This window comes from Monomorium pharaonis, chromosome 6 (assembly GCF_013373865.1).
Source record: "Monomorium pharaonis isolate MP-MQ-018 chromosome 6, ASM1337386v2, whole genome shotgun sequence".
NCBI lineage: Eukaryota > Metazoa > Arthropoda > Insecta > Hymenoptera > Formicidae > Monomorium > Monomorium pharaonis.
The window spans coordinates 9,638,755-9,666,470 of NC_050472.1; the positions used below are offsets into that span (position 1 = coordinate 9,638,755).

Sequence of the window (27,716 nt, forward strand, 5' to 3'; positions counted from 1 at the left end):
TTTCGACAATATTTGTTCTGTTCTTGCCACAAATTTGCTATTATATTGTGCATAGCAAGGTTTGCCTTGTTTTTGCCACAAATTTACTATCATGCTATGTACAGCAAGGTTTGCTCTATTCTTGCCACAAATTTGTTATCATATTGTGTACAGCAAGGTTTGCCTTGTTCTTGCTGCAAATTTGTTGTTATGCTTTACTAGCAAATTTTACCTTGTTATTTGCATAAAATATGTGTCATACTATTTACAACAAGCCTTCCCAGCAAAAGCTAAGCTTAATGCGGACACACCTTGTCGTAATTTTGTTGCAAAGGTTTGCTCGAGTTTGCGGCAAACTTTGCGCAAAGTTTGCGTCATTTTGCTAGCTGGGTATATTGTCAAAATATGTAAATTTTAATTCTTTAACCTATTTTAATACTGATCTACATATAGCACAATATTTGTAACTCTTAACTTTATAGAAGATTTCAAACGTACAAATGATAATAAAATAATATATTTATTTTAATGAATGTTAATTCAAAAATCTCAAATTTGAAAATCTGAAATTTGAAAAAAGAGACATGAAAAATATGTGTACAATTTTATAATGCAACGATTTTACCACTAATTTAAAATTAGTTTTAGAAAAGCATTTAGCAACAATTAAGCTAAAATAATTCTTACCAAAACTACAATTAAAATAACATCATTATACAATGAATCAGTGAAAAGTTAGTTGAAAATCCAGTAATCATTTTTTGAAAGATATAAATGTTGTAAAGTAAGACGTGGCGATTCGTAATACCTTAAATAGAATACGAAAGGATTATGAGTTGTAACATTTTTCACAATTCTTTTATATTATTTGTGAATTTTACTTACCGTCACGTAGGTTGCAATCGATAGCGGAACCATATTACCTGCGTTTAAACTACACGGTACATTAGTTCTGTAAAGAGTTATTATCAATAAAGATTTTAGTCTAGGCGAGAACTTATACCATTCTGCAGCATATCTATAAGCATAAGTTAATTTTACTTAAACTTTTCAAAAAAATGTATTAAAATAATTTGAAAAAGTTATTATAGCATTATATTATTATTAATGTTTTATGTATTAATTATATTTTTTAATTGTTTTATTAAAAATGATCTTAAATTAAAGTTGAATTAAATTTTGCGTTCAATAGAACTTACAAATGCTTACGTTAAATTATTATTATGTTTACAAAGAAATTTCATAATTACAGTATATTATATTAATAGTAAAGAATAATGAAAAATTACGCTCGATAGAATATGCTCTGACTTTCGTCCATTAATCTTTGACCAGAATAGCATACAATCATCAAACTCACAAGACATGCTGTGAATACAAACGTAAATTTTATCTTCTACTTGATTTAACACATAAGTGATCTATAATAAATTAAAGATATTACATAGTAAAAACTATTATATTTTTTATTAGCCATAAAATATTATATTATATTTTAGTTACTAATAAAATTTGATAAAAGTTTTTAATTCTAACAATATAATTTTTTTGCTTTTATTAATATTTAAAAAATTTCATATTTCAATCAAATTTTTGTTTTTTATATTATTATATAAATTTTACATAATATTTTATTAATAAATACACAAACTTTAATTTTTGTAGTTTTTGTTTATCATGGACTTAGAATTAGTTAGCTTAGAGTTTAATCAAAATTAAAAATTATTAGTATTAGTATTAAATAAAAATTATTAGTATTAAGAAGTATTAAAATCTTTACGTAAGAAGAGACAGTCATACACAAGGGCTGATATTCAAAAACGTACTTATAAAGATGTTAGCTTTTTTATCATTCTATTTTTATCATCTATTGGATATAAAACAACGATGCATAGACATAAAGGAAGAAACTAATTCGACCTTAGAAATTATAAGAAATGGAAAATTAACTGCATATATAATTTTAGATAAATTTAGATATTTATATGAACAACTTCTAATGCTTACTCGGACTGCAATCAAACTTACCCAGCTAGCAAAATGACGCAAACTTTGCGCGAAGTTTGCCGCAAACTCGAGCAAACCTTTGCAACAAAATTACGACAAGGTGTGTCCGCATTAAGCTTAGCTTTTGCTGGAAAGGCTTGTTGTAAATAGTATGACGCATATTTTATGCAAATAACAGGGTAAAATTTGCTAGTAAAGCATAACAACAAATTTGAAACAAGAACAAGGCAAACCTTGCTGTACACAATATGATAACAAATTTGTGGCAAGAATAGAGCAAACCTTGTTGTACATAGCATGATAGTAAATTTGTGACAAAAACAAGGCAAACCTTGCTATGCACAATATGATAGCAAATTTGTGGCAAGAACAGAACAAATATTGTCGAAATTTAGATCAACAAAAATAAAATATTAGACTGATTAGTCCAATATCAAATGTGAATGGTGCAATTGTACTTGGTTCTCTGTTCTCGACGAGCCCCTTTTATTAATCCAGTAGGTAAATCTTTTTCACGAGAAATGCGCCATCTCGAGATAGATAGTAAAGTCAGAAATAAAATTTAAAACCCGGTAATGCAACCCTGTTATTTGCATAAAATGTGCGTCATACTATTTGCGACAAGCCTTGCCAACAAAAACTAAGCTGTTTACGGACACACCTTGTCGCAATTTTGTTGCGAAAGTATGCTCGGCAAGTTTTATTTTGTTCTTGCTACTAATTTGCCGTTATTCTGGGCTTAACAAGATTTCCTGTTTCTGCCATAAATTTATTGTCATGTCGTGTAGCAAGGTTTGCTCTGTTATTTGCTTAAATTTTGCATTTTATCGTGTCGGAACAAATCTTGTAATTTCTATACGTAATATTTATGTACAAGTCTTTCTCTGTTATTTGCAGCATCGTGTAATGAAAACTTTTGCCGTAAATTTGCTCAAAACTTTTAGAAAACAAAGCAACAGACAATTACTTGTCATAAAATTGTTGTCAAAATTGAAACAATCCTTGCTGTAAAGCTTTCACGATATGTGATTTTAACAGGCCTGGCTAGCTGGGTTATAGTTCCGATATGTAAAATTAACAAAAGCAATGAAAGTTCTTGATATGATGTCTCCAATGTATTAACAAATCTAAAATGAAAATTAGTAAGTTTAATTTATATAACAATAATATTATATTAATATTATATAGAGAAAAAAAGGGAGAGAAAGAGATATTTTATATATATGTGTAAAGAGCGAAAGATAATTAGAAAGATAAGAAATGAAAATTACTCTATAGCAAGTTGATGTTTTTTTAAACATACTATATATTCTCGATATATTATTTCTTCATTTAATGGATCAAGTTCCATATCCACATGATATTTACGTTTGCTGATTTCATCATTAATATTTGCTTTTAAAATTATGTTTTCAATTTGTTTACTGTAAACAAAATATTAGGTAAAAGTTGAATAAAATATGTGTAATACACTGACAGAAAAGACTGCTTAACTCAAATAAATATTCATTCGAATAGTACCAATAACATATTTTATAGAAAATCAATAATACTTTTTTAAAACAAGTAATACTTTCTGTAATTTAGAAAACATTTCTTATTTGAAATAAATATTATTCATTTTCTATAAAATGTTATTGGTATTATTCGAATGGATAATTATTTGAGTTAAGCATTCTTTTCTGTCAGTGTATAAGTAATACACAAAGTGGAATATATGTATATCATATATGTAGTATTTTATAAAATATTAATGACAGTATTATCATTATTGTGTGTGTGTTTGTGTGTATATGTTTGTGTGTGTGTGCGTGTGTGTATCTAGATACATCTGCAATATATAGATTTACTTGATAGCGACAAATAAACTACACGCATGAGCGGCGCATGCAACATGCATTGCATCGACACCCATTACGACGTTTACACCTACCAGAATTAGAATGGAAGTATAGCAATAAATTGGTAAAAAGTATTCATTGTTGCTCACTCTGAAATCAACTTCGATCGCAAAGAATCGCAAACGTGATTCGTTAAGAGGTATCACAATATCTAGTAATATTGGTGTTAATGGTACTGCTACCATTATCAATGCTATGGAAAACATTAACACTGCAACATTTAGAAAGAGAAATGTTTAAAATATCTATCTAAAATATTTTAGAACTATGTATATACATAAAATACGAATAGTGACACACATACACACACACACACACACACACATACACACACACACACACACACACACACACACACACACATTACTATTTATATTTTTTAACTTTATTTTTCTTGCATTGCTAATTTTATGTTAATAAATTTATTATTAGTTTCAAAGTAATATATATATATATATATATTATATCAAATAGTTTTGACTTCTAGGTCATAAGAATCTTAATTATACATATATATTACTTTATTCTATATTGGTATATGACACTACATGTATGTATAGTTAACATCATTCTTCAATGTAACGTACTTTTTAATGTACCTACTTGAGTAACATTTTGTAAATTTTCGTGATACCATAGAATAATTTTTCATGACTTGAACTTCCACATCATTCGTAAATATGTTCCAATGCTCGTCAATAGCTTTATACAACCGTCGCAACTGATTACAATAAATATGGAAACGGTTTATTAAGTTACGTCTGAAATAGTTTCACCGCGGTAAACACAAGTAAAAAGAAAGCAAACGTAATATATTAATAATTATAAAAACTTGCCTTGTCGTGATTCCAAAACTCATTGCCTATCCTACCAACGAAAGATATCGACATCACAAGTTGATAACTGCCATCGAAAACTATTTGTAGATTATCCCAATGATTATATATCAACATTATCTGCATGTAACGTTGGATCATCCGTAAAATGTGTTGTGTAAGTATAGAAGTACATAATAAATTAAATGCAAACTGTGTATACTCTCATGTGCATGTTTAAATTAATTATTTGTATCAAATAGGTTGTATTATAAACTTATTTTCACAATAGGATACATATACGGCATACAAAGCTCGCCAGTGATATAGCAATACATATGTTAATGTTATACAATAAAAATTAAAATTAAAAATTGTAAATATAAAGTAAACATATTTCTTTGATCTAAAATGTGTTTCTTTATGTGCGTTACCTCGAAGAGCCAATAACTTATTTCGAGCAGAAAGAAGAAAATTCGTAAGAAATTTCTTACAAGTTTATTTTGAAACGGCCAAAGACCTACGGTCGACAAAAATATTCGATTGATATTGTACTCTCGTAAAAAATTATCTAGCATGATTATTCGTTTTGTTTCCACATTGAAAGACTAGAATAGAATGATACGCACGTTATTGATTTCTCAGCTTCCAAGTTGGCGCAAATAATAGAAAATTGTAGGCTGTCTGGAATCCTCATTATTAATTCAGTTCACTGATGACGAGTACCAAAACCATTTTGCAACCTCTTTGCAAAGTGACATTTTATAACGTGACATGTTATATTGCGTGATACAATAGGGAGTAGAGGATTGACTATAATAATAATGTAGGCGCGTGTTAGTTTCCCGTTTCATATATCTGTTGTATCCCTGGTCTCGGGATACAGTGCGGGACCGCTGCCGATGACTCCTCGGGATCAGGTTTCCAAGAGATAACGCCGAGAGTTAATAACAAGAGATATATATTTATTCTTCCTGTACAGTTTTCGTTAGCGAACCCGAAAGATGAGTTACTTCGTCTAGTTTGTAGTTTCAACGAGCGACATATACTCGTCGCTATTATTATTGATTATGAGCCCACTCGTTCTCTTTCCGCGGTCTTTATATACTCAGCCTTTCGGCTTGTTACCAAGGGGTGTCACTCGCGGTCACGGGCCTTTGGCCCGTGCACTAGCTTAGCCAGCAATTGCTAGCTAGGCGCATTCCATCGGAAATCAGGAGATTTCGGGTGGCAAAATGAGTAACCGGATATGTAGCTTGGTGTGATGTCCGGTGTGAAGGCCGGTGCGATGCCCGGTAGCAAGGCCGGACGGTGTCGTCGCGCGAGGTGTCACTCGACACCCTTCTCGTTATTACAAGTAGAGTTTGTGTGAGTGTCGCGCACTCACAACATCCCTCCCCCTTATCGAAAAGAAAACGAGGGGCTGAGTTTTCGCAACTAATAGTTTACGCTATCTTATCGCTTTTCCTTAGTGAAAAACTATATACTAATCGCTATTTCTTTATTGTTTTATACTAATAATTACATACCATTCGTAGCTGGTATTGCTCGTTCTCAGATTCGCGTACACACAGGTTTTAAAATCTTTCAAAACTGAACATGTTCATGTCCAGGGTCTCGTTTACGGCCTCTTCTTCGTCGAGGAATATCTCGATGCACTTCCGGCAGTTTCTGGCAGGGCACACGTTCATTAACACTTTTCTGCATTTGAAGCACTCGGTGATCGTTCGTCAGGTGAGAGCTGCGTCCGGTATCCGTGTGCCGATGGATCTCGTATGGTGCAATAAAGCCGGTATCGTTGGCGATAACAGCTTCGGCACCATCTTCTCCAAGGAAACTCTGTTTCCACTAGACATCTCTCTGTTGGTTGGAGGCAGATGCTTCGTAGAAGTCTTTCGTATCTTTCTGGGTGGTCCAATGGGCGCACTCCATCGATGGGCTGACTGAGTTCAAATTCCACAGGAATTTTCATCCTGTCCTTGGAGTTGGTGTGTGTGTTGTAAACTCTATGTCACCTTGGTAATTTGCGGGGCTGGTTCCGCCTGGCTGCTGCTGTTGTTCTTGAGCTTGAACTTTGTTTATCGTAACGACAGTATCGAGTCTTTGGGGCTCGATTGGGTCGTCAGTTTTTATAATCTCGTAGGAATGGAAGTGGTGGGGTGTAATTCCCTAAATCGGGCCATATATGGTCATAGTCAATTCAGCTATGCACATCCGGTGTGTGAGCGAAATTTGCAGAAATAAGTTTTTTGATTCTTTGGTTCCGGTGTAACGCGATATATCGTGTGGTCTGATTTTGTTAATCCGAGACGTAGAGCTGTGCAAACTAATGCTACGTTTTTTCCCGCAGGAAATAATGGATCAAATTGTATATGATATATATAATAATTACTATTACATATAGTTGTTAATTACTATTACATATATATACATATATATATATGTTTTTTGTGTTAGAAACGTGTGCTGTTGCTTCGTTTTAGGATAGATCTCGGTATCGTATATTCTGTATCTATATCTAATGTCACCCGCTTATTGTTATTCCGTTTTTTCTTTTTTATTATAATAAATCCTATTACTACGGCTATTATTATTATTACAATTGTTGTTCCGCTTGTCGCCATTGGAAAAATAAAGTGTGGCGACTGAAAAATCGAACTTGAATTTTTATCTAGTTCGTTGTTTATCTCCTCTAATTTATCCTTGGAATTTTTTAATTCCGTCGGATTTGGTATAATATTTTTTAATTTTATTTCTTTGAGACCTGTATCGTTTTCTAAACCAGGCTTCTGTAGTAGTGAAATATTATACTGAGGGAGATATGATTCTACTCTTGTCTCATGTGACATCTTGGGTGATCTTATAATTGTATTTTCTGTCACTAACTTACAGTTATTTTTTAATGTAATTTTACCTACTTTTTCAATTGTTTCCTTTATTTTTCCATGGTCTTTACAATGTAGAGTAATTACTTGCTTTCGTGGTGACGAGTATAGCCACGAGTGTGAATTACTTAACGCTATCCAAAGACTGTGGTTCGACGTCGCATTTTTTATGTTACAATTTTTATAATGATCTTTCGTTTCTAGATACATTTTTATCTCGCAGATAGAGTCTGGGTTTATTCGATATACGGGGTGATTTTCCGTGCATAGGTATTCGGTATTTATCTCTATGCATTTCCGCAGGTCGTTCTTTGCGAGGGTTATGTAAGTACGCTGTTCTGTGTCTATTGCAATCAGGGGATTGTTAATTTCTACGAACGAGAAAATGTTGTTCTGACTTGGGATAGGTAGCGGAATTACACTTAGTATTTCGTATTTTGGCATCGAAATTAGAGGGAATCGTAAAATAGTATATATATTTATTTGATCGCAGTATGCGCCTACTGTCGCAAATTTCTCTATTGTCGACCATTCATTCTCTTTTATTCTGAATGGGAAGTAGAGTCCTTCGGGCAATTGCGAGCTAGCGTCTTTAAGTGATTCTATTATTATTGATATGGGTGTTAACCGAGGATGCAGAATTCCTTCTTTTAAAAACGTTAAATATTCTAGTACGTCTTCCGCGTCGCGTGTTAGATCAGACAGTACCGCGTTAATTATTATAAAATTTTCGTGTAAGTTACTTTGGCGTTCGTCTTCTAATAATTTTGTTCTTAGTTTGTCTGTCGCGTCCGCGAGAGTATTTTCGTTTTGTCGGATAGTTCTTTCACTGTTATCAATGTGAGCAATAGTGGCTTGCATTATTTTTATTTGGTTTTTTATTGCGTGTTTGTTTAATTCCTGTGAGTCGTGTAATACCGTTAGTTGTTCGTTAATTAATTTTTCATCGTTTGCGTCCATCGTACCAAACAATGATTTTGCGACTGATCCTATCCCGTCGATTAATCCTCTTTTGTGTATTCTTGTATTGTATGTTGAGTTTATGCGTTCTATTAATTTATTAGTTCTTTCACACCCTTTTTCAATAACGCTGTGTAAATTTTCGCATGTTTCTTTCCCTATGACTGCTATCATTTTGCATAGATTATCCGTTTTGCGTACGTATTTTTCTACCTGTGCGAGTCGTTTTGATAGTGTCGTCACGTCTATCTTGATGACCACTTTCCAGAAGGATTCAACCTGATGTAATCCTCCTAGCTTTTCAAAATATATCCCTGGATGGTGCGTAAATTTTTCTATTTCATACGGTGCCTTCATGTCCGGGTCTTCTGCGGAACTTAGCGTCACCCAGATTATAAATCTGTAATTATTTTGTTTTATTTAAAAAAAATTTTTTTTTTTTTTTTTTTTTAATATTATTTTTACTTGCTACAAAAGTATTTTTATATGTGATCGTTGTGGGACCGTGGGGGCGGAAAAGGATTCTCAAGTTCAGATGGGAGCGGAAAAGAATTCTCCAATTTGTATCGTTTATCATTTCGCACTTCGAAATGTGTCATATTTTCGTTTCCGTTGCCTGAGTATCTCGTTGATTCCTCATTTTTTATCGTATGCTTAGCGTTGCATCCTGTTATCTATTTACACCTTTTTTCGTGTGTCTTTTCTTCTCTGGACGATCCGGTCCTTTAGTCTCTTGTCGGCTATCTGTTCGTGCGTTTGCTTGTTTTTCATAATCATGTCTCGTCGTGAGTTTTTCTTCGCGTCTTCCAGTGAAGAGAGTGCTGAGGAGAGTGAGAACAGTTTCGACGATTTCAGTGATCTTGACACTGTGGCTCTTTTGGACGAAAGTTTTTCGTCCGTTGATGAGGAGTGCACGGGTGCCGCTGAGCCATTGCTCGTTAGTGGGTTTGAACATTTATCAAACCCTGATAGTGCTCCTTATGGAGATTTAGATTTGTTCATGGACCTTTCTCAGGAGTCCGAAATGTTTGTTCCCGCCGGTGCGGAGGGCGAGGTGTTCTCCGAGTGTTTTCCGACCGACGAGCTTGGGGAAATTTTGATACCCGCCCCTTTGCTTGCTCGTTTTTTAACTAATGATTATAGTGAAGAATTCGGTGGTGACCTCGATCTGGAGTTCGAGTTTGCCGTGGATCAATATTTGCGCGAGGGGAACTTGCCTCGTCTGGATCTTTCGCCGGAGGATCCAGACATGGACGCGGTTGACTAATCCGTGTATAGATACTTTGTAGTATAGTAGTTTGTAGTGTGTAGTTTAGTTTTAGTGTTTAGTTTAGTTTTAGTGTATAGTGTATCCTCTTTTGCTGTTATGGATTATGTTCCTGGTTGGCGGTCTTCGTTTTGGTGAGTCTAATTCTTTTTTATTTATTATATTTCTCTTTTTTCTTTTTATTGTGTATGTGCGTGCATGTGAGCATGTTTTTTATTCTCTCTTTTGACCGCGGGTTAGGCCTCAATAAACGGTTTCAGACGGTTTACGTGTACGCGCGTCGTTGTCCTCCCTCGCCTTATTGTATAGTTTATATTAGAATGTTTTTCGGTTACCGTATACGGTCCGGTCCATTGCGCGTCGAGTTTCTTTGATCTTCCGCGTCGGAGCGTTTCGTCGTAAAGTAATACTTTTTCGCCGACTTTAAATCTTATTTCTTTTGTCTTTTTATCGTACTGCGTCTTGGCCTTGGCCTTTTTGTCTTTTATATTTTCGCGTGCGACACGATTAGTGGCTCTTAACCTTTCCCGTAATTCCTGCGCGTAATCATCGTAGTTGTAGGTAGGTTTAGGCGGTTTTGTCAGGGCCGTCGGCAGTTCTGCCTGTCGACCGTAGATTAATTCAAACGGTGTATACCCTGTCGCCGTATGAGGCGTTGTATTATACGTGTGCATCGCGTACGGGATCCATTCGTCCCAATCGGTTTGGTCCTTATTTATATAATGTCGCAGGTATTCTGCTAAGGTCCGATGTGATCGCTCGAGGATACCATTGCTTTCGGGATGGTATGCGGTAGTCTGAATTTTATTTATCTTCAGTAGCTTGCACGTATTCTTGAAAATTTCGCTCAGGAAGTTAGTGCCTTGGTCTGTCAGTACGTATTCTGGCGTTCCGTATTCCAGGACGATCTTCGTGACAAATTCTTTGCTCACGGTATTTGCTTCCTGGTTCGGTATAGGTATTGCCTTACTAAATTTTGTAAGATGGTCTTGGAATGTCAGTAGGTACCGATTTTCATTTTTCGTTATTGTTAGTGGTCCCACTATATCCAGTGCACATTTTTCGAAAGGTCGACTAGGCGTGTCCGTGACGACAAGAGGGGCTTTTATTCTCCGAGAAAGTTTATTTTTCTGACAAAGCTCACATTTTTTAATGTATCGCTCTACATCGGCCGTTAATCCGGGCCAATTATGTGTCAATCGTATTCTTTTTATTGTTCTCTCAATTCCTTGGTGCCCTCCCGTAGGTGCATCATGATATTCGTATAGAATTTGTTTTTTCTTTTCTTCTGTGTATGCTGGTTCGCATACGTTGTCTTCTTCCTTTTCATCTTCTGTAGATGCACGTGCGTATTCGCCGTCTTCGTCTAGTGTGAGGATTTTATCAGCTGCTTTGGTAACGTGAGCTTCCCGCTTCACGTTGCGACTTAGCGCGTCGGCGTTCGCGTTCGCTCGACCGGCCTTATGAATAATTTCATAGTCATATTCCTCCAGTTTTAATCGCCATCGGATCAATCTTGATCCGGGGTCATTTACGTTGAATAACCATATAAGGGGTTTGTGGTCAGTTACGATTTTGAATTTTGTCCCATAGACATATGGCCGAAAGTGTTTTACAGCCCATACTATTGCAAGTAATTCTTTCTCTGTCGTGCTGTAGTTTTGCTCGGCGCGGTTTAATATTCTGCTCGCGTAAGCAATGGGACGGTCTTTTCCTATCGGTCCCTGTGACAGTACGGCTCCTATTGCATAATCTGAGGCGTCGGTAGTCACGTTGAATTCTTTTGTAAAATCTGGGTATTGAAGTACGGGCGCCGTAGTTAATTTTTCTTTTAATGTGTTGAAAGCTATTTGCTGTTCGGCAGTCCACGCGAATGTTTCCGTCTTTTTTGTTAGTTTTGTTAATGGTTTCGCGATCTTGGAAAAATTGCTGATAAATTTTCTGTAATATCCGGCCAGGCCTATAAATGATTGGATATCTTTGACTTTTTTGGGCTCCGGAAAATCTTCTATAGCTTGCAATTTTGCCGGGTCGGGCGATATTCCATTTTCGGAAATTACGTGTCCTAGGTAATTTACTTCCTTGCGCAGGAATTCGCACTTGTCCGGTTGCAACTTTAAGTTCGCTTCTCGTAGGCGTTGCAATACTTCTGTTAGGCGTTTATTATGGTCGCTTAAACTCGATCCGTATATCACTATGTCATCGAGATATACTAGGCATCTGAGTCCTTGAATTCCCATGAGTACCGAGTTCATCAGCCTCTGGAATGTGGCTGGCGCATTTTTTAATCCAAAGGGCATCCGATTATATTCATAATGTCCGTATGGTGTCGAGAACGCTGTCTTTTGTTTATCTGGCTCAGCCATCGGTATCTGATGATACCCTGACGCTAAGTCTAGCGTCGAAAAATATTTGGCGTTTCCCAGCTGATCTAATATTTCCTCAATATTGGGGAAAAGAATCGCCAATTGTTAGATCATTTAGTTTTCGGAAGTCGATCACGATTCGGAGCTTCGGTTTTCCAGACGAGTCGGCCTTTTTGGGTACCACTAGCAGTGGCGCATTCCATTGGCTCGTGCTGGCTTTGATAATGCCATCATGCAGCATTTGTTTTATCTGTGTATTCACCTCTTCCTTATGCCTTGCGGGGAGGCGATACGGCCGTACGTTGACCGGCGATGAGTCGGCTTGTGTACGTATCTCGTGTTTCACTGCTGCAGTGCATGTCAGTGGTTCTCCACTTAGGTGGAAGGTATCTTGGTATTCTTCGCATATCCGTGTGAGTGCCTGTCGTTTTTCCGAATTGAGATGCTGGGTACGCAATGTTTGTCAGATCCGTTTGCTTCGTGAGAGTTTATTCGCACATTCCGCCTCGTTGATAACCGCGTATATTTGATGATCACTTTCGTCGGGATCTTCTATTGTCACGTGCGGCGTGCGTATCTCTACCGGCTTATCTGTGGTATTTATGATGCTGACTACGCATGCAAAATTCTTCGGCTCGACCATGCATCGTCCGATATATACGCCGGGCTTAGTTTCCTTCGCCTGGATTACTCCGGGCTGATTTCGGTTAGTGGTTGCTCGGACAATAGTCTCGCTGCGTGGTTGTAGAATTATCTTACCGTAAGGTTTTATTTTGAAAGTGACGCCGGCGATGTTCAATTGTTGCTTGTCGTAATCGCAAATCACGCGGTGATTTTTCATGAAGTCCAGTCCCAGTATTCCATCGTACTCCATGGGGAAGTCATCCTTGACCACGTACACGCACCGGCAGAAATGGTGTCCCGCGACGTTCAGCGCGCGGCGATCACCCACACACGCGAAGCGCCGTACGTGTTACTGGGCGCGCGGAGGAGCCGGGGAGATGGGAGAGGAGCGAAAAAAGTGGGGATCGCGCCGGTGTTGCATCCTTCACCAACGTCGCACGTTGAAGAAGGATAGAGCTAAGATGAGTGAGAAGACGTGATACCGACTCGATGGTGTCCCAATATCCGTTTCACTCGCACTCGATACTAATATCGTCTCTCGCTCGCCAATACCGATGCGTCGTGCTTTCCTTTTTCTTTGAGAGACGGCTATCCGAGTGCACGAAGCGTCGACATTTATTCTATTAGCATGTCATTCATTACTTTATATTATGTAAAGTGATAAAATTTAATTTAAAAAAACACAAATTTTTATTGAAATGTTAATTATGTTATACATAGAAAGAAAAAAATTAACGTTTATCCCAATTAATTATTGATTCACTTATGATTGCGTAATAATGCTTCTTTTTCATCCCGTAACAAATTTTTATGTGAAATTATAACCATTGTTACGGATAATTTTCAGACTCACTATATCATAAGTGAATCAATAATTAATTGGGATAAACGTTAATTTTTTGTTTCTATGTATAACATAATTAACATTTCAATAAAAATTTGTGTTTTTTTAAATTAAATTTTATCACTTTACATAATATAAAGTAATGAATGACATGCTAATAGAATAATTGTCAGAGCTTCGTGCACTCGGATAGCCGTCTCTCAAAGAAAAAGGAAAGCACGACGCATCGGTATTGGCGAGCGAGAGACGATATTAGTATCGAGTGCGAGTGAAACGGATATTGGGACACCATCGAGTCGGTATCACGTCTTCTCACTCATCTTAGCTCTATCCTTCTTCAACGTGCGACGTTGGTGAAGGATGCAACACCGGCGCGATCCCCACTTTTTTCGCTCCTCTCCCATCTCCCCGGCTTCTCCGCGCGCCCAGTAACACGTACGGCGCTTCGCGTGTGTGGGTGATCGCCGCGCGCTGAACGTCGCGGGACACCATTTCTGCCGGTGCGTGTACATGGTATGTCTTAATACCTGTTCACCTATATTAATGTGGGCTTGCATGCTTCCGATTGTATACATTTTGTGCCCCGTTATTCCCGCAAGGGTGATTTTTTCGGGGGAAATTCGAGTTTTCCCTTTTAAGTTTTTTACCTTGATGAGTGAAAGGGTTGCGCCCGAATCGAAAAGCATGTTTATTTCTCCTGAGCGCGTTTCTTGTATCGGAAGCGTGATTTGATCTAGGCCGCTGCTCGGCTGGGCGGCTCGAGTTACTTGCGCGACCTGATACGTCTGAGCGCGCTTATCTTTCTTTCCGGCTGTTTTCCTTTCGTCTTCGCTACTAGACTCGGATCCGGAATTCTTCTTTTTACGCGGTTCGATCGCTTTTCTAGGGTTGTTATTTTTATTCCCATTATTTTGTGGTCGAGGAGGGTGATATGGCGTTTTGTTGCGAGGCCTCCCGTTCAAGTGCCAACACTCGGCTTGTGTATGGCCACGTTTTTTGCAATGCTTGCAGAATTTCTCTACGGCATTTATACGTGTTTTATCAGGTTGTGGTAGTGCGAACCGGTTCGAGTAACGACTGTTGCGACAGTCTTTTCCGTGGTGTCCTAACTTTCCGCACTTTCGACATTGTAGCTTATTTTTGTAATTATCTGCGGCCGGCATATAATATTTTGGTTTTGGGCGGGAAACTGTTGTTCCCTTTATTCGTTCTTCTGCGGTCGCGGCAGCTATCGCATCCTGCAACGTTGCATATCCTCGTGATCTGACTACGGCTTTTGTGTCGTCGTTTAGCCCTATCTGATAATTCTCAAGCGCCTGTTGTTGTAGGATATCTAATATCGCGCGTTTATTTTCCGTTGTGTAATGTTGTCGACCCTCTATCATGGACTCATACAGATCCATTGTTAATTTGTCGGCTCTAAGTCCGTAGGTCCGTGCATTTTCTCCGGTTCTTTGTTTGAGAGTATTAAATTCAATTTGCAAATGTGTGGTGCTCTTTTTACTCACGTAGCACGCTTCTAATTCCTGTCTTAGTTGTTCAAAATTGCGAATCTTTCGCGTTTGGAAATCCAACATTGCGCGCCCTTTCAACTTGGTGCATAGGATAGCTCCTAACAGAGTTACCTCATCGTTTGGATCGATGTTTTCGACCGCATATGTCATGGCGCTTAGAAACTCTTGTAGTTTACTTGCATTCCCGTCGAATTCAGGGATCATGCAGCGCGCTTCTTTTAACGGTAGGGACCCGCGACCTCGCTGGTGGCGAACATCATCGTGATCTACGTAGGTTGTGTCTCTCCTACTGAGTCGCGATGGTCGATAGTCGTGAATGCGCTGAGTGTGTACTTGCGTTTCCCGTACGGCGTCTATGTCCGTTTGTAACCGACGTAATTCTTGAATCACCGCGCGCAGAGTGTCTCGGACTTCATTGTCTCTCTCTTGCGCTACGTTTGGCGGTGCTGCTCGTGCAACTGGGTTTTCGCGGATTTCATGGTGTATTTCTTGAAGTTCCCGCTCTGCGTCGGCTATGAAATGTTGAGCCTCTGATTGTTGAGTTCCCGAGGGTTGAGCTTGTTCGTTGGTACTCATTTCGTATCTCTCGAAAATTTCTTCAGGGTTAAAGATATCGGAATCGTACGAGGTCAGCGAAAATTCACCTCGTGAAGATACGCGGCTCGGAGTGCGACTAACGTACGGTCTCGTCCGTCTGTCCACGCGGTCTCGTCTTGTCACGTCAACTGCGTCGGTGGAAAATAAACTGGCGTCGAGGGCCCCGAAAGGAAATTCTCGCTCACGTATGACGTGCTCGGGTAGCTCGCTATCGCCGTCTAGGAGACGCCTTAAGGCCCTGCGATCGTTATCTCGATCCTCACGGAGGGCCTGTGCCGCTCGCCACGCTAGTTCTAACTCGCGATAGTGTATGGATCGCGCCGCCGCTCTACTGAATAGCCACGATTCGTTTCTTATCGGTGTGCTATTGTCGTCGGACATTCGCTATCGTTAGTACGCGTTTCGGTAATAGTGTTACCGGGGGCCTAATCAATTCGGGTTCGCGTGTCGTTTTTATTACAAGGTTTTTGGTATACAAAATAATTTCGTGGACTTACATTACCGCGATGTATCGCCGCATGTTGTCCGTCGCTCAGCTGCTTGTGGCTGGTGCGTCTCGTTGCGGTAGGTCGGTGTCGTCTTAGATAACACTGCTATCGCTGTTGTCCGATGCTATCTTCCTTCCTTGTCTCGGAGAATCAGCAGGTCGGCTTCGTTGCGCCTCGGGTGAATTGTCGCCCTGGCTTTTATGTTTCTCTTCGGCGGTTTTCTTCTGTGCGCTGAGTCCGTTAGGGAGCGTTTTTTTTTTTTTCGGTATTTTTCGGCAGTGTATCCCACCGCTGCCACCAATTTGTTGTATCCCTGGTCTCGGGATACAGTGCGGGACCGCTGCCGATGACTCCTCGGGATCAGGTTTCCAAGAGATAACGCCGAGAGTTAATAACAAGAGATATATATTTATTCTTCCTGTACAGTTTTCGTTAGCGAATCCGAAAGATGAGTTACTTCGTCTAGTTTGTAGTTTCAACGAGCGACATATACTCGTCGCTATTATTATTGATTATGAGCCCACTCGTTCTCTTCCCCGGTCTTTATATACTCAGCCTTTCGGCTTGTTACCAAGGGGTGTCACTCGCGGTCACGGGCCTTTGGCCCGTGCACTAGCTTAGCCAGCAATTGCTAGCTAGGCGCATTCCATCGGAAATCAGGAGATTTCGGGTGACAAAATGAGTAACCGGATATGTAGCTCGGTGTGATGTCCGGTGTGAAGGCCGGTGCGATGCCCGGTAGCAAGGCCGGACGGTGTCGTCGCGCGAGGTGTCACTCGACACCCTTCTCGTTATTACAAGTAGAGTTTGTGTGAGTGTCGCGCACTCACAACATATCTGTCTCCCATTTGTTAAAATATCTTGCAGGTTGTTTTAAGCACTTCGATTGCACATGTACAAATGGAGTTAAGTTTATTTTTGAGAATACCAAATAGTAAATATAATAAGAAATTAAGCTGAAAGAACTATAATAAAACAAAAAGTTCCAAAATACAGAAGGCATAAAGTAACTCTAAAGATTTTTAAATCTGATAAAAATAATGATGTTAACTTAAAAATAATATTACGATTATTTTAATGTTTGAAAGCATGATTGATAAAATTAATTAAGGAAATTAAGGATAAAATTAATTAAAGGAAAACATATACAAACATAAACAAAATGTGTAATAAATTAGTTTATAATACAATTGCTGAATAACAAAATATTTTGTGTTAGGCAAAAAATGTATAAAAACTATGAAAAGTTCTTGATTAAATGCAATTATAATTGGAATCGAATTTAAATGAATAGACAGTTGTGAACCTCTTTACCATAAATTATGTTATTGTTATTGTTATTGTTACGCATAAAAATGTATATTTCAATGAAGAATTAATTGAATACGCAGTAATCAGTATTGCATTGATAATAATGCTGTGTAGTAAGACATAGACATTCGTATTACCTTAAAATGGATAAGTCATATTATAAATTAGTATACATAATGTTGTGTTAAATATATACTTTACAACAGATTTTGATTACCTTTGCAAAAGTTGTGATGGATAACGGAATCGCATTGCCTACTCTTAATATGCACGGCTTATTACTTCTATAAAGAGTTATTACTAATAATGATTTTAGTCTACGTGAAAATTTGTACCACACTGTTGCGTATCTGCAATCGTAAGTTCAATTATTTACTTTATGTAAATTTAAGCTTTTAATTTTTTTACTTTTAGATTTTTTAAATACATTATATTTAAGTGAAAAATTGAAACTTTTTACAAGACACAATCGGTATGAATAATATAATAGATATGTGTTAAGAATTTATATTATTTTAGAGATTACTTTAAAGAATTTAAGTACCTCAATTATTTATAATATACTGATTATATTTAATATTGACTGATTTTTAAATTATATTTTATACTAGTATCAAACTTATCGTAAATGTATAAATAGTAGTTAAATTAAAATTTATATTTAAAAAATCTCATGTGCCATGTCTATAGAAGAAATTATTTTTTCTAATTCTGTTTAAAGAAAAGTTTTATAAACTCAAATACGTATGTTAAAGTATAAAACAACTATTACGCTCCATAAAAGATGGTCTGACTTTCATCTATTAAGGGGCTACATACACCCAGAGACATAAAAAATAGACCTTTTTCTCGATTTTTTTTTTTTTTTCGAAACGTAATGTATGTAATTAATCCTAGTTTTCTTTACTTTAAAATACATTCTTATAACATGTTTCAGAATAAATTTAAACTAAAAATATTTAAAAATGGCGGAGATATTGTCCTCGTCTCTAGACCTTGTTGAAAAAAGATGCTCTGCGGTGCCAATTTCAGCTCGTACAGAACTTATCTGAAACAGGGGGTCTATTACGGTTTTTGGATGAGTTTACTCACTTTTCACGTTATCATTTCACGTGACTTCCCACATAGCACACGTGGATTCTGAGAACGTTCCGCAGGATATCGGAACAGTAGATTGCGTAGATACTGGGAACAATCGAGATACGTACTGAGATATACTACAGTACAAACTAAGTATCTTCCTATGTCTCGCTTCTCCTACGGCATAGTACGTACCTGCGAATATCCCGCAGTATCTGTATAGTATGGGAATCGTCAGGGAACGGTCGATCATGTATATGCACGCATACATTTACACGCCTATGCGCGCGCGCTCACATCGGATCAGATTTATAGGTTAGGTAGGCGTATCCGTGGAATTTTATTAAAAAAGAATTTTTTTTATGCAACTTCGAAATAATTTTATTATTTCATTTTCTACAAAACAAAACAATATTGCAACCAACCCAGGTAGCAAGGTGACGTTAATACGACGTCAATAATTCGTCATTTAAGATCGCGGACGTCATGTTACCAAATTAAGACGTAATAGTAACGTCATTTTTTGACCTATTAATTACGTCAGTCATTTATCCATCCTACAACGTATTTCCGACGTCATATTCTTGACTAATTAATAACGTCAGTTAATTGATCATTTTACGACGTATTAATTTTATTAGTGACTAATTACTGACGTTAACTATAATTCTTTGTAATAATTGACGATTTGACCTCAAATGACGAATTATTGAGGTCTAGTGGACGACACCTTGCTACCTATAACTATTAATCATTAATTAAAGATTGGTTAATAAACAACATTATTAAAATTAATATAATATTTTATATAATTAATACTATCAATATTTTAGAATCATCCCAGGCAGCACATAATATTTATGATAAATATTTATTAATATTTATTAATATTTATTTTTTCAAAATATTATATAAATATTTTACACATATTTTATATATACAAAGAAAAAAATCTTTATTCAACATATTAAAATATAGCTTAAATATTTTATATAATATTTATGGTAAATAAAAGATAAAGATTTGTATAAGTAATATTTTGTAAATATTTATAAATATTTCATAAATATTTTTATAATATTTATAATAAATCTTTATGATTTGTCAAATCTAAGACCACAAAAATATTTATAAAATATTTGGATAAATATTTATAAAATATTTAAATAAATATTATAAACATTTTATAAATATTGCGTTTTGTCTAAGGTATAATTTAGCTTTATCAAAAGAACAGAGCAAAAACATATTTTTATAAGTTATTCCACATGTTATTTCGCATATGTAAAAATCAGGAAAAAAACTGTAAATTTATATTTATTTATAAAAATATTAGTTGACTACAAGTTTCATGTTTCTCTATTGAACTGATCTATAACAAATATGTATTCATGAGCATCAAGTGTTCATGGATCATCACGAAGGGCTAGGTAGCGTACGATCTTCGAAGTCAAGCAACGTCGACGGCGGTTCAGAGTTGAATGGGTGACCGCGGAAGTTAGGCAATTCCAAATGTGACTATGGTGTGGTGGGTCGTGATGCTTGTTGAGAAACAACGTAGATTTTTTTTTACATTATAATTATGTTATTTCGATATTTTCATAATGCAAGTACTGCATATATAGGACATGTATCCGAAATATTTTCTAAAACGTCAAAATAATGGCTTACTACCTGGGATAGTCATAAAAATGACGTTAAAATGTCGTCTTTATTAAATGTAATTTAAAAACCTATGTTTTGTCATAAAAATAACAATAAAATACCGTCAAATGTACGATACTAGCTTCTTGAAAATGACGTCAATAATATGAAAATAATGACGTATTTTTGACGTTAATATATGACGTCGTTAAGATGAGACAAATGTACGTCAGTTTTACGACATTTAGACGTCATTTTATCTCGACATTATGACGTCTGGTTCGTCATAAAATGACCAAAAAATGCCGTCAATTAGACGTCACCTTGCTACCTGGGAATCATATTACAAAATATTACGTACAATCAACAACATTACAAACAACCAACCAACCAACCAAAACTTGTTCTTTTAAGTAATAAAATTATATCTAAATACTTATAGTGCGCGAGCGTAAAATGGAATCTTATGAAATACAAATCGGTAATAGTCTTACTTTATAACTAGATTAGGCTTCTTTTTATCCTATCTTTCCTCAATTTTTAATCAAGTTCTGTTATCCGCATAGTTAACAAAAAAATGTGATATATGCAATCGCCGTAACTCCGATTTTTGACTTTAAAGATCCATTAATAAAACGATAATGTTTAAGAAGACATAAATACTGTATCTCAGTAGCTATGATATATCTACGTACAATAGAAGCTCCATATTTGCGCGTATTTGTTATTTGCAGGTTTAAAATTAATCTGCTTATAACAATGAAAATAACAAAATAACATTTTTTTGAAAAGTAATTCTTATTTTAAATTAAAACAAATTAAAAAATACATACATACAGATGTGTATGCGTGTGAAAAATTGTTTATGTAAATTATTTTACATTTGTAAAATTTATGACAATGCAGTAAAAATGTAAGTCTCAGGAATATGGAGCTTTTACTGTATATCACAAAACGTGAATGCGATAAATCTATCTCTGTTCCACAGGCACGAAATTTGCAAAACGTTCGTACGAGATCCGTATACTAGCTGTTTAATTCTTAAACTAATCTGAGAAAGTACAAAAGTCTATTAAATGTCTAATATCACTGTCTGTCCGAACTCGTAGTTCGCGATTTAGGGCCGATAGCGCTCATGGATGTGATAATACAACTAGCTTGTAAGTCAATGCAATAGATGTCATTCTTATAGCTGGCGGGGCGAAAGGGAAGAGAGGAGAAACGAGTCAGTCGCCTGTAACCACTCGTGCGAGACGCTTGCACAAATAAAGTAAAATATATTTAGTAGTGTTTCTTATACATTTTGAGCGTTGTATTTCAACCGCATCCCTAAACATCCAGAGACAGCACGATCCATTCGGATCACTGAACGAAACATTGGTCCTTCGAGCCGGATATTCAGAAGTAATAAGGAACAAGTTTGTGCAAGCAACAATCGGAAGTACGGCGTGGCATAGAAACGTCGAGAAATCCACACGAGTGAGAAGCGGTCTCAAAGCAGAATCAGGCAGGCGGATCTGCAATTCAGCACATTCGTTGATGCAAACATACGCAAGACAATAATCGTACGCACGGAATCGTAAGTCCACAACAAAGATTTGCGATTCTACGCAGCGTAACGATAACGCAAAACGATAGAAGGCATCGTAATCGAAGGCCGGCTGAACAAGACTGTTCAACGCAGTAATCATAAGGCGTCGTGCAAGCCAAGGGCACGTGCGCCGGCATCAAACTACCAGCAAGGGCGAGTAGCCATATCAACCGCGTGAGAAGCGGAAGACACACGGCGGCGGCCATAGCAGCCACAAGGGACGCGGGTGCGACACGTCGGCAGCCATAGTAGCATCAAAGGAATTGGCGGGAACGACACACCAGCGGCCTTAGCAGCAAAGAATTCGAGTTCACGGCACGTCAGGACAGCGGGACCCGAGGTCATTTGCGATCGCGGCACGTAAGCAAAGGGGTTCACCTATATCATTTGTATCATTTACGCGCATAATTGCGTGATCACTGTCGAGTTAAGGCACATTGTATTCGCGTACAACACGAGTCGGTATGGCGGATGAGCGAACGATCAGTATATTAAAAAAGAAACGCGGCATTATCAAAAGTCAATTATCGAAATTCACAACATATATTGACAGATTTAATGATTCGAGAAACTTGACGGAATTAACTGCGCGACTAGAGAAGGCTGAAGATTTATGGGCAGATTTTGACAAAATACAAACGGAAATCGAGTTAGAGGATGACACCGAAACGCAATCTGAGCATCGCGATGCGTTCGAAACAGCATATTTTGATGTAATAGGTAGGGCGAGACAGCTTAAACATGCGGGATCAGAACAAGCGAGTTCAGATGTACAGCCACAAGCGAATCACACGTGCGCTAATCAAAACGTAAATTTGCCCATATTGAAATTGCCAGAGTTCAACGGAGAATACAGTAAATGGATACAGTTTAACGATACATTCAATGCGATAATTCATAACAACAATACGTTGAATATCACGCAAAAATTTTATTATTTAAAGTCATGCTTGAGTGGAGAGGCCGCTCAAGCATTAGATACATTAGAGGTATCGGACGCGAATTATGAGGTCGCTCGGGATATCTTAAGACAAAGGTTCGAAAACAAAAACATTATAATACATAGTCACGTAAGGGCTTTATTCGAATTATCACAGGTAATTAAAGATTCACACACATCTCTTAGAAGCCTCATTGATAGCATGTCACAACATTTGCGAGCTCTAAGGTCCTTGGGACAACCGGTCGATGAATGGGATTCGATGATCATTTTTCTTATTACGTCAAAGTTAGATACGATAACGCGTAGGGAATGGGAAAAGGCAACGGTCAAGCATAGCGAATTACCAACCACCAATAGTTTCAAGGCTTTTTTAAACGAACGTTGTCAATTTCTTGAAAAATTAGCAAGAGACGATAAACAGACGAACAAACAAATTGGAAATAAAGAAAATAAGGATAAAACAAGGTTAGGCACATTGACGTGTTTAGCATCAAACCTTGCAAAATGCTTATTTTGTAAGGGTTCGCATAACATATATTCATGCAAGGATTTATTAAACTTATCGGTAGATAAGCGATTAACACAAGTCAAGAAACTAAAATTATGTACGAATTGCTTGAGAAGTAACCATTTTAGTAGAGATTGCAAGGCAGGTGGTTGTAAAAAATGTAGCGGTAGGCACAACACGTTATTACATTTCAGTGACTCCAAAGGCGAAAATGAGAGAGACGATCATTCGACTGCTAATACGAACAGTGAAAACAGCGTAAAGGAATCGGCGGTGGCCACACATGCATTACAAATAAACAATAATTCATATATACTGTTAGCGACGGCCAGGATTGTCATATTCGACAACAATGGTAAGCCTCATCAATGCAGGGCTCTATTAGATAATGGATCGCAGTCAAATTTTGTTACAAAACGTTTGTCTCAAAAATTAGGTGTCGCGGGGACGCCTATAAAGCTTCCGGTTTGCGGAATCAATCAAAGTGTAACGACCATTTCACATAAAATCAATGCCTCCGTTAAGTCGTTTTACAATGATTATAAGGCCGAATTGTCATTCTTGGTAGTTGAAAACATCACGCAAGAATTGCCAAACAAATTTTATAATATTTCAACATTAAACATACCGGATGATCTATCATTAGCAGATCCGCGTTTTAATTATCCCGATAGGATAGATCTACTGTTAGGCGCGGGTATTTTTTGGGAACTTCTTTGTGCAGGACAAATTCAATTAGGTAAGGGAAGGCCATTCCTTCAAAAAACGAGATTAGGGTGGGTCATATCGGGACCTATGGCACCTATGTGCAAGGAAACAGTATCCCTGTGTCAGGTCAGCACCATCCAAGAAGTGCGCGACAATTTAGAGCGTTTCTGGGAGATAGAGGAATGTTTCACAGCACCAAAATATACACGAGAGGAATCTGAATGCGAAGCATTATTCGTTAAAACCGCGGAACGCGATGAGCAAGGTCGATTCACAGTACAATTACCGTTTCGAACAAATGTAGATAAACTCGGGGATTCTTTAAATATGACAATTAAACGATTTTACTCATTAGAACGGCGGTTAGCTAAAGATCCGGATCTTAAAAAACAATATTTAAATTTTATGAACGAATATCAACAACTCGGTCACATGACAGAAATTACCCCTGAGGAGAAGGATCTTAACTCGGTCTATTATTTGCCTCACCATAGTGTGGTGAAGGAATCGAGCACAACTACAAGAGTACGCGTGGTATTCGATGCATCAGCAAGGACATCTTCTAATTTATCGTTGAATGACGTATTGATGACTGGCCCGATTATACAAGATAGTTTGTTCGCAATATTAGTTCGTTTTAGAGTGCACAAATATGTGTTTACAGCTGATGTAAGAAAGATGTACAGACAGGTCAATGTTTATGAACCGCATCGTAACTATCAGAGAATTATATGGCGCCCAAATGAAAGGGAACCTGTACGGCATTTTAAATTAAATACGCTAACATACGGTACAGCGTCGGCTTCATTTGAGGCTATACGAGCTCTTCATCAAACAGCAATAGACAAACGGGACGCGTACCCTGAGGCATGTAACATTATTCTAATGGACTTTTACGTAGATGATCTAATCTCAGGATCCGATACAATCAAGAGCGCGAAAGATCTGGTTCATAATATAAACACAGTACTAAGCAGCGGATGTTTTCAACTACATAAATGGAATAGCAACAATGAAAAAATAATTGAGTCATTACAAGCGGAACCGAGTACTAATCAGATACAACTGCCTCAGGAAGTCAATTCGAAGACACTTGGTCTGTCATGGAATACTAGTAGCGATACATTACATTATCAGGCAAGCAACATAAGTAATAAATCGACTAAGGTTACTAAGAGAAAAATATTATCATTTATAGCGCAGTTGTTTGATCCGTTAGGATTAATTAGTCCGACGATCGTCATAGGGAAAATTATCATGCAAAAAATTTGGAAGGCAGGAATCGGTTGGGACGAGTCGTTGCCCCTTGAGATATTCACGATATGGAATCAATTTTTCGAGGGTATGAAAAACATCAACGAAATTTCGATACCCAGATGCGCATGGGGTCAACGGTATCATAGTGTACAATTACACGGATTTAGCGACGCCTCGGAAGTAGCCTACGGCGCATGCATATATGTTAGATCAGAAGACGAAGCTGGTAATATCACGTCTAAAATCTTATGCGCTAAATCACGCGTGGCCCCGTTAAAAACGGTAAGTTTACCGCGGCTCGAGTTGTGTGGTGCGTTACTTTTAGCGCGATTGTATCAACAAGTAGTAGAGGCTTTAAGTCGTCTTGATAGTCTACATTGTGATAGCTTCTATTGGTGCGATTCCACCATTGTTTTATCATGGGTTACCACTGAACCCAGCCGGTTAAAAACATTCGTAGCAAATCGAACTGCTGAAATACAGCGACTTACTGACGTCAATCGTTGGTCTCATGTGGTGAGTGACGAAAATCCCGCGGATATCATAACAAGGGGGATGAGTCTAGGCAAGCTAGCGACAACTCGGTTGTGGTGGCACGGGCCACCGTGGTTGAAACTCAAATCTGAGGCCTGGCCTATCGTAAATACTGTTCCTCAAACTACAGTCCTTCCCGAGTTAAAGAATAATGAGGTGGTATGCACTACGGTTAAATTCAGTTGTGATTTATTTCATCGGTTCTCATCATACACAAAATTACTTCGCGTTACAGCCTATTGCTTGCGATTTATTAAAAACGTAAGGGGGAGGCAGAAATGTACCGGACTGTTATCGGTCAATGAATTGAACGAATCATTATTCACGCTGGTTAGAATGATGCAATCCATGCATTTTGCGCCTGAAATCAATGACTTAGAACGCAAAGAAACAATACGTGCAAATAGCAGAATACTGTCACTAAATCCATTCTTAGATGAGCATCGTATATTAAGAGTAGGGGGTCGTTTAAGATATTCCGAGCTACCATATGAGCGGAGGCATCCGATGTTGCTACCGAGCAATCATTCGCTCACGCGCATGATTATAATTCACGAACATGAAAAACAAATGCACGCAGGATTGGCTAGTACATTAGCGGCAATTAGAATGCGTTTTTGGCCTCTAAATAGCCGTAGTACAGTAAGAAAGGTAATTTCGCGATGCGTAATTTGCTTTCGCGTGAATCCGAAGAACACGAAATATCAAATGGGAAATCTGCCAGAATCCCGGTTTAACTCTGACAAGCCATTTGCAGTGATCGGTATAGATTTTGCAGGACCCTTAGTAATTAAAGACGGGAAGCTTAGAAATAAAAAGATTATCAAATGTTACTTATGCGTATTCGTCTGTTTCTCGACCAAGGCTGTACATCTGGAGATCGTTGGCGATTTAACGAGCGATTCGTTTTTAAACGCGTTAAAACGATTTGTATCGCGACGCGGATTGTGCCGTCATATATATTCTGACAACGCCACTAATTTTGTTGGTGCGAACAAAGAATTGAACGAAATCGCTAAATGGTTAAAATGCATGGACAAGAATGACAAATTTATAAAATTTTGTACCCAAAATTTAATAACGTGGCATTTTACTCCACCACATGCTCCAAATTTTGGAGGCATATGGGAGGCGGCGGTAAAGAGCGCGAAATATCATATTAAGAGAATAGTGGGCCAGGCCCATCTAACATTCGAAGAATTGTACACAGTGATCACGCAAATTGAAGCGATTATGAATTCTCGACCATTAATGCCGATATCAAACGATCCAAATGACATGGAAATATTAACGCCGGGACATTTTTTAATTGGTGAGCCACTCACAGCGTTACCACAAAACTCCGTCACAGAATTATCTACTAATCGATTGAACCAGTATCAGCGTCTACAGCAGCTCGTTCAACACTTTTGGTCCCGATGGAATAAGGAATATGTGTCGAGTCTGCAGCATCGTAGCAAATGGAAAATTGACACGCCGTCAAAGATTAAACTAGGTACCATGGTAATATTAAAGGAGGATCATACACCGCCACAGCAATGGCGTTTTGGTCGCGTAATGGAAATTCATCCTGGTAAGGATGGAGTAGTACGTGTGGTAAGCGTAAAGACAGTCAGTGGAATATTGAAACGATCGCTGGGAAAAATTTGCGTATTACCCTTGAACGAAACCATGTAAAACTCAACCAAATTTTAAAGACTATATGATTGTAACTCATTTTACGCGAGACTGATTAGTATTAAGACGCGTATTATTATTTTTTTTTATTATTATTTTATTTTATATGTATATAAAGGAAATACTTATTTAGTATAATACTCATTATAAGATTATTCATTGAAAGCGGCCTTTCAAGGGGCGCGGGATGTCCGAACTCGTAGTTCGCGATTTAGG

The 27,716-nt window shown here is 37.5% G+C and overlaps 3 protein-coding genes across 3 annotated transcripts; 1 reads left to right on the plus strand and 2 right to left on the minus strand.

Annotated features, from left to right (window-relative positions):
- Nucleotides 1-694: 694 nt before the first annotated feature.
- LOC118646133 lies at nucleotides 695-5,394 on the minus strand. Its single transcript, XM_036288439.1, has 8 exons — nucleotides 5,137-5,394; nucleotides 4,724-4,843; nucleotides 4,491-4,608; nucleotides 3,837-4,098; nucleotides 2,008-2,011; nucleotides 1,269-1,375; nucleotides 865-997; nucleotides 695-787 (listed from the first exon to the last, which is right to left on the minus strand). Exons 1-8 carry the CDS (start codon nucleotides 5,278-5,280, stop codon nucleotides 734-736), a joined length of 942 nt encoding a protein of 313 aa, XP_036144332.1. The 5' UTR covers nucleotides 5,281-5,394; the 3' UTR covers nucleotides 695-733.
- Nucleotides 5,395-7,048: 1,654 nt separating this feature from the next.
- LOC118646024 lies at nucleotides 7,049-16,455 on the minus strand. The gene is made up of 2 exons (XM_036288247.1): nucleotides 16,257-16,455; nucleotides 7,049-8,947 (listed from the first exon to the last, which is right to left on the minus strand). The coding sequence occupies exons 1-2, from the start codon at nucleotides 16,277-16,279 to the stop codon at nucleotides 7,156-7,158; spliced, it is 1,815 nt and encodes a 604-aa protein (XP_036144140.1). The 5' UTR covers nucleotides 16,280-16,455; the 3' UTR covers nucleotides 7,049-7,155.
- A 5,882-nt stretch (nucleotides 16,456-22,337) lies between these two features.
- On the plus strand, nucleotides 22,338-27,500 carry LOC118646134. Its single transcript, XM_036288440.1, has one exon. The coding sequence runs from the start codon at nucleotides 22,338-22,340 to the stop codon at nucleotides 27,498-27,500; it is 5,163 nt and encodes a 1,720-aa protein (XP_036144333.1).
- The last annotated feature ends 216 nt before the right edge of the window (nucleotides 27,501-27,716 follow it).

Coding starts and splice junctions, on each gene's coding strand:
- LOC118646134 (XM_036288440.1), top strand. CDS start 22,338: ATGGCGGATGAGCGAACGATCAGTATATTAAAAAAGAAACGCGGCATT.
- LOC118646133 (XM_036288439.1), bottom strand. CDS start 5,280: ATGCTAGATAATTTTTTACGAGAGTACAATATCAATCGAATATTTTTG. Junction 4,844..5,136: donor TAAGTTATTGGCTCTTCGAG/GTAACGCACATA, acceptor CGTTACATGCAG/ATAATGTTGATATATAATCA. Junction 4,099..4,490: donor ATTTACAAAATGTTACTCAA/GTAGGTACATTA, acceptor TAAATGTTGCAG/TGTTAATGTTTTCCATAGCA.
- LOC118646024 (XM_036288247.1), bottom strand. CDS start 16,279: ATGCGGCGATACATCGCGGTAAT. Junction 8,948..16,256: donor CGGCGATACATCGCGGTAAT/GTAAGTCCACGA, acceptor AAATAATTACAG/ATTTATAATCTGGGTGACGC.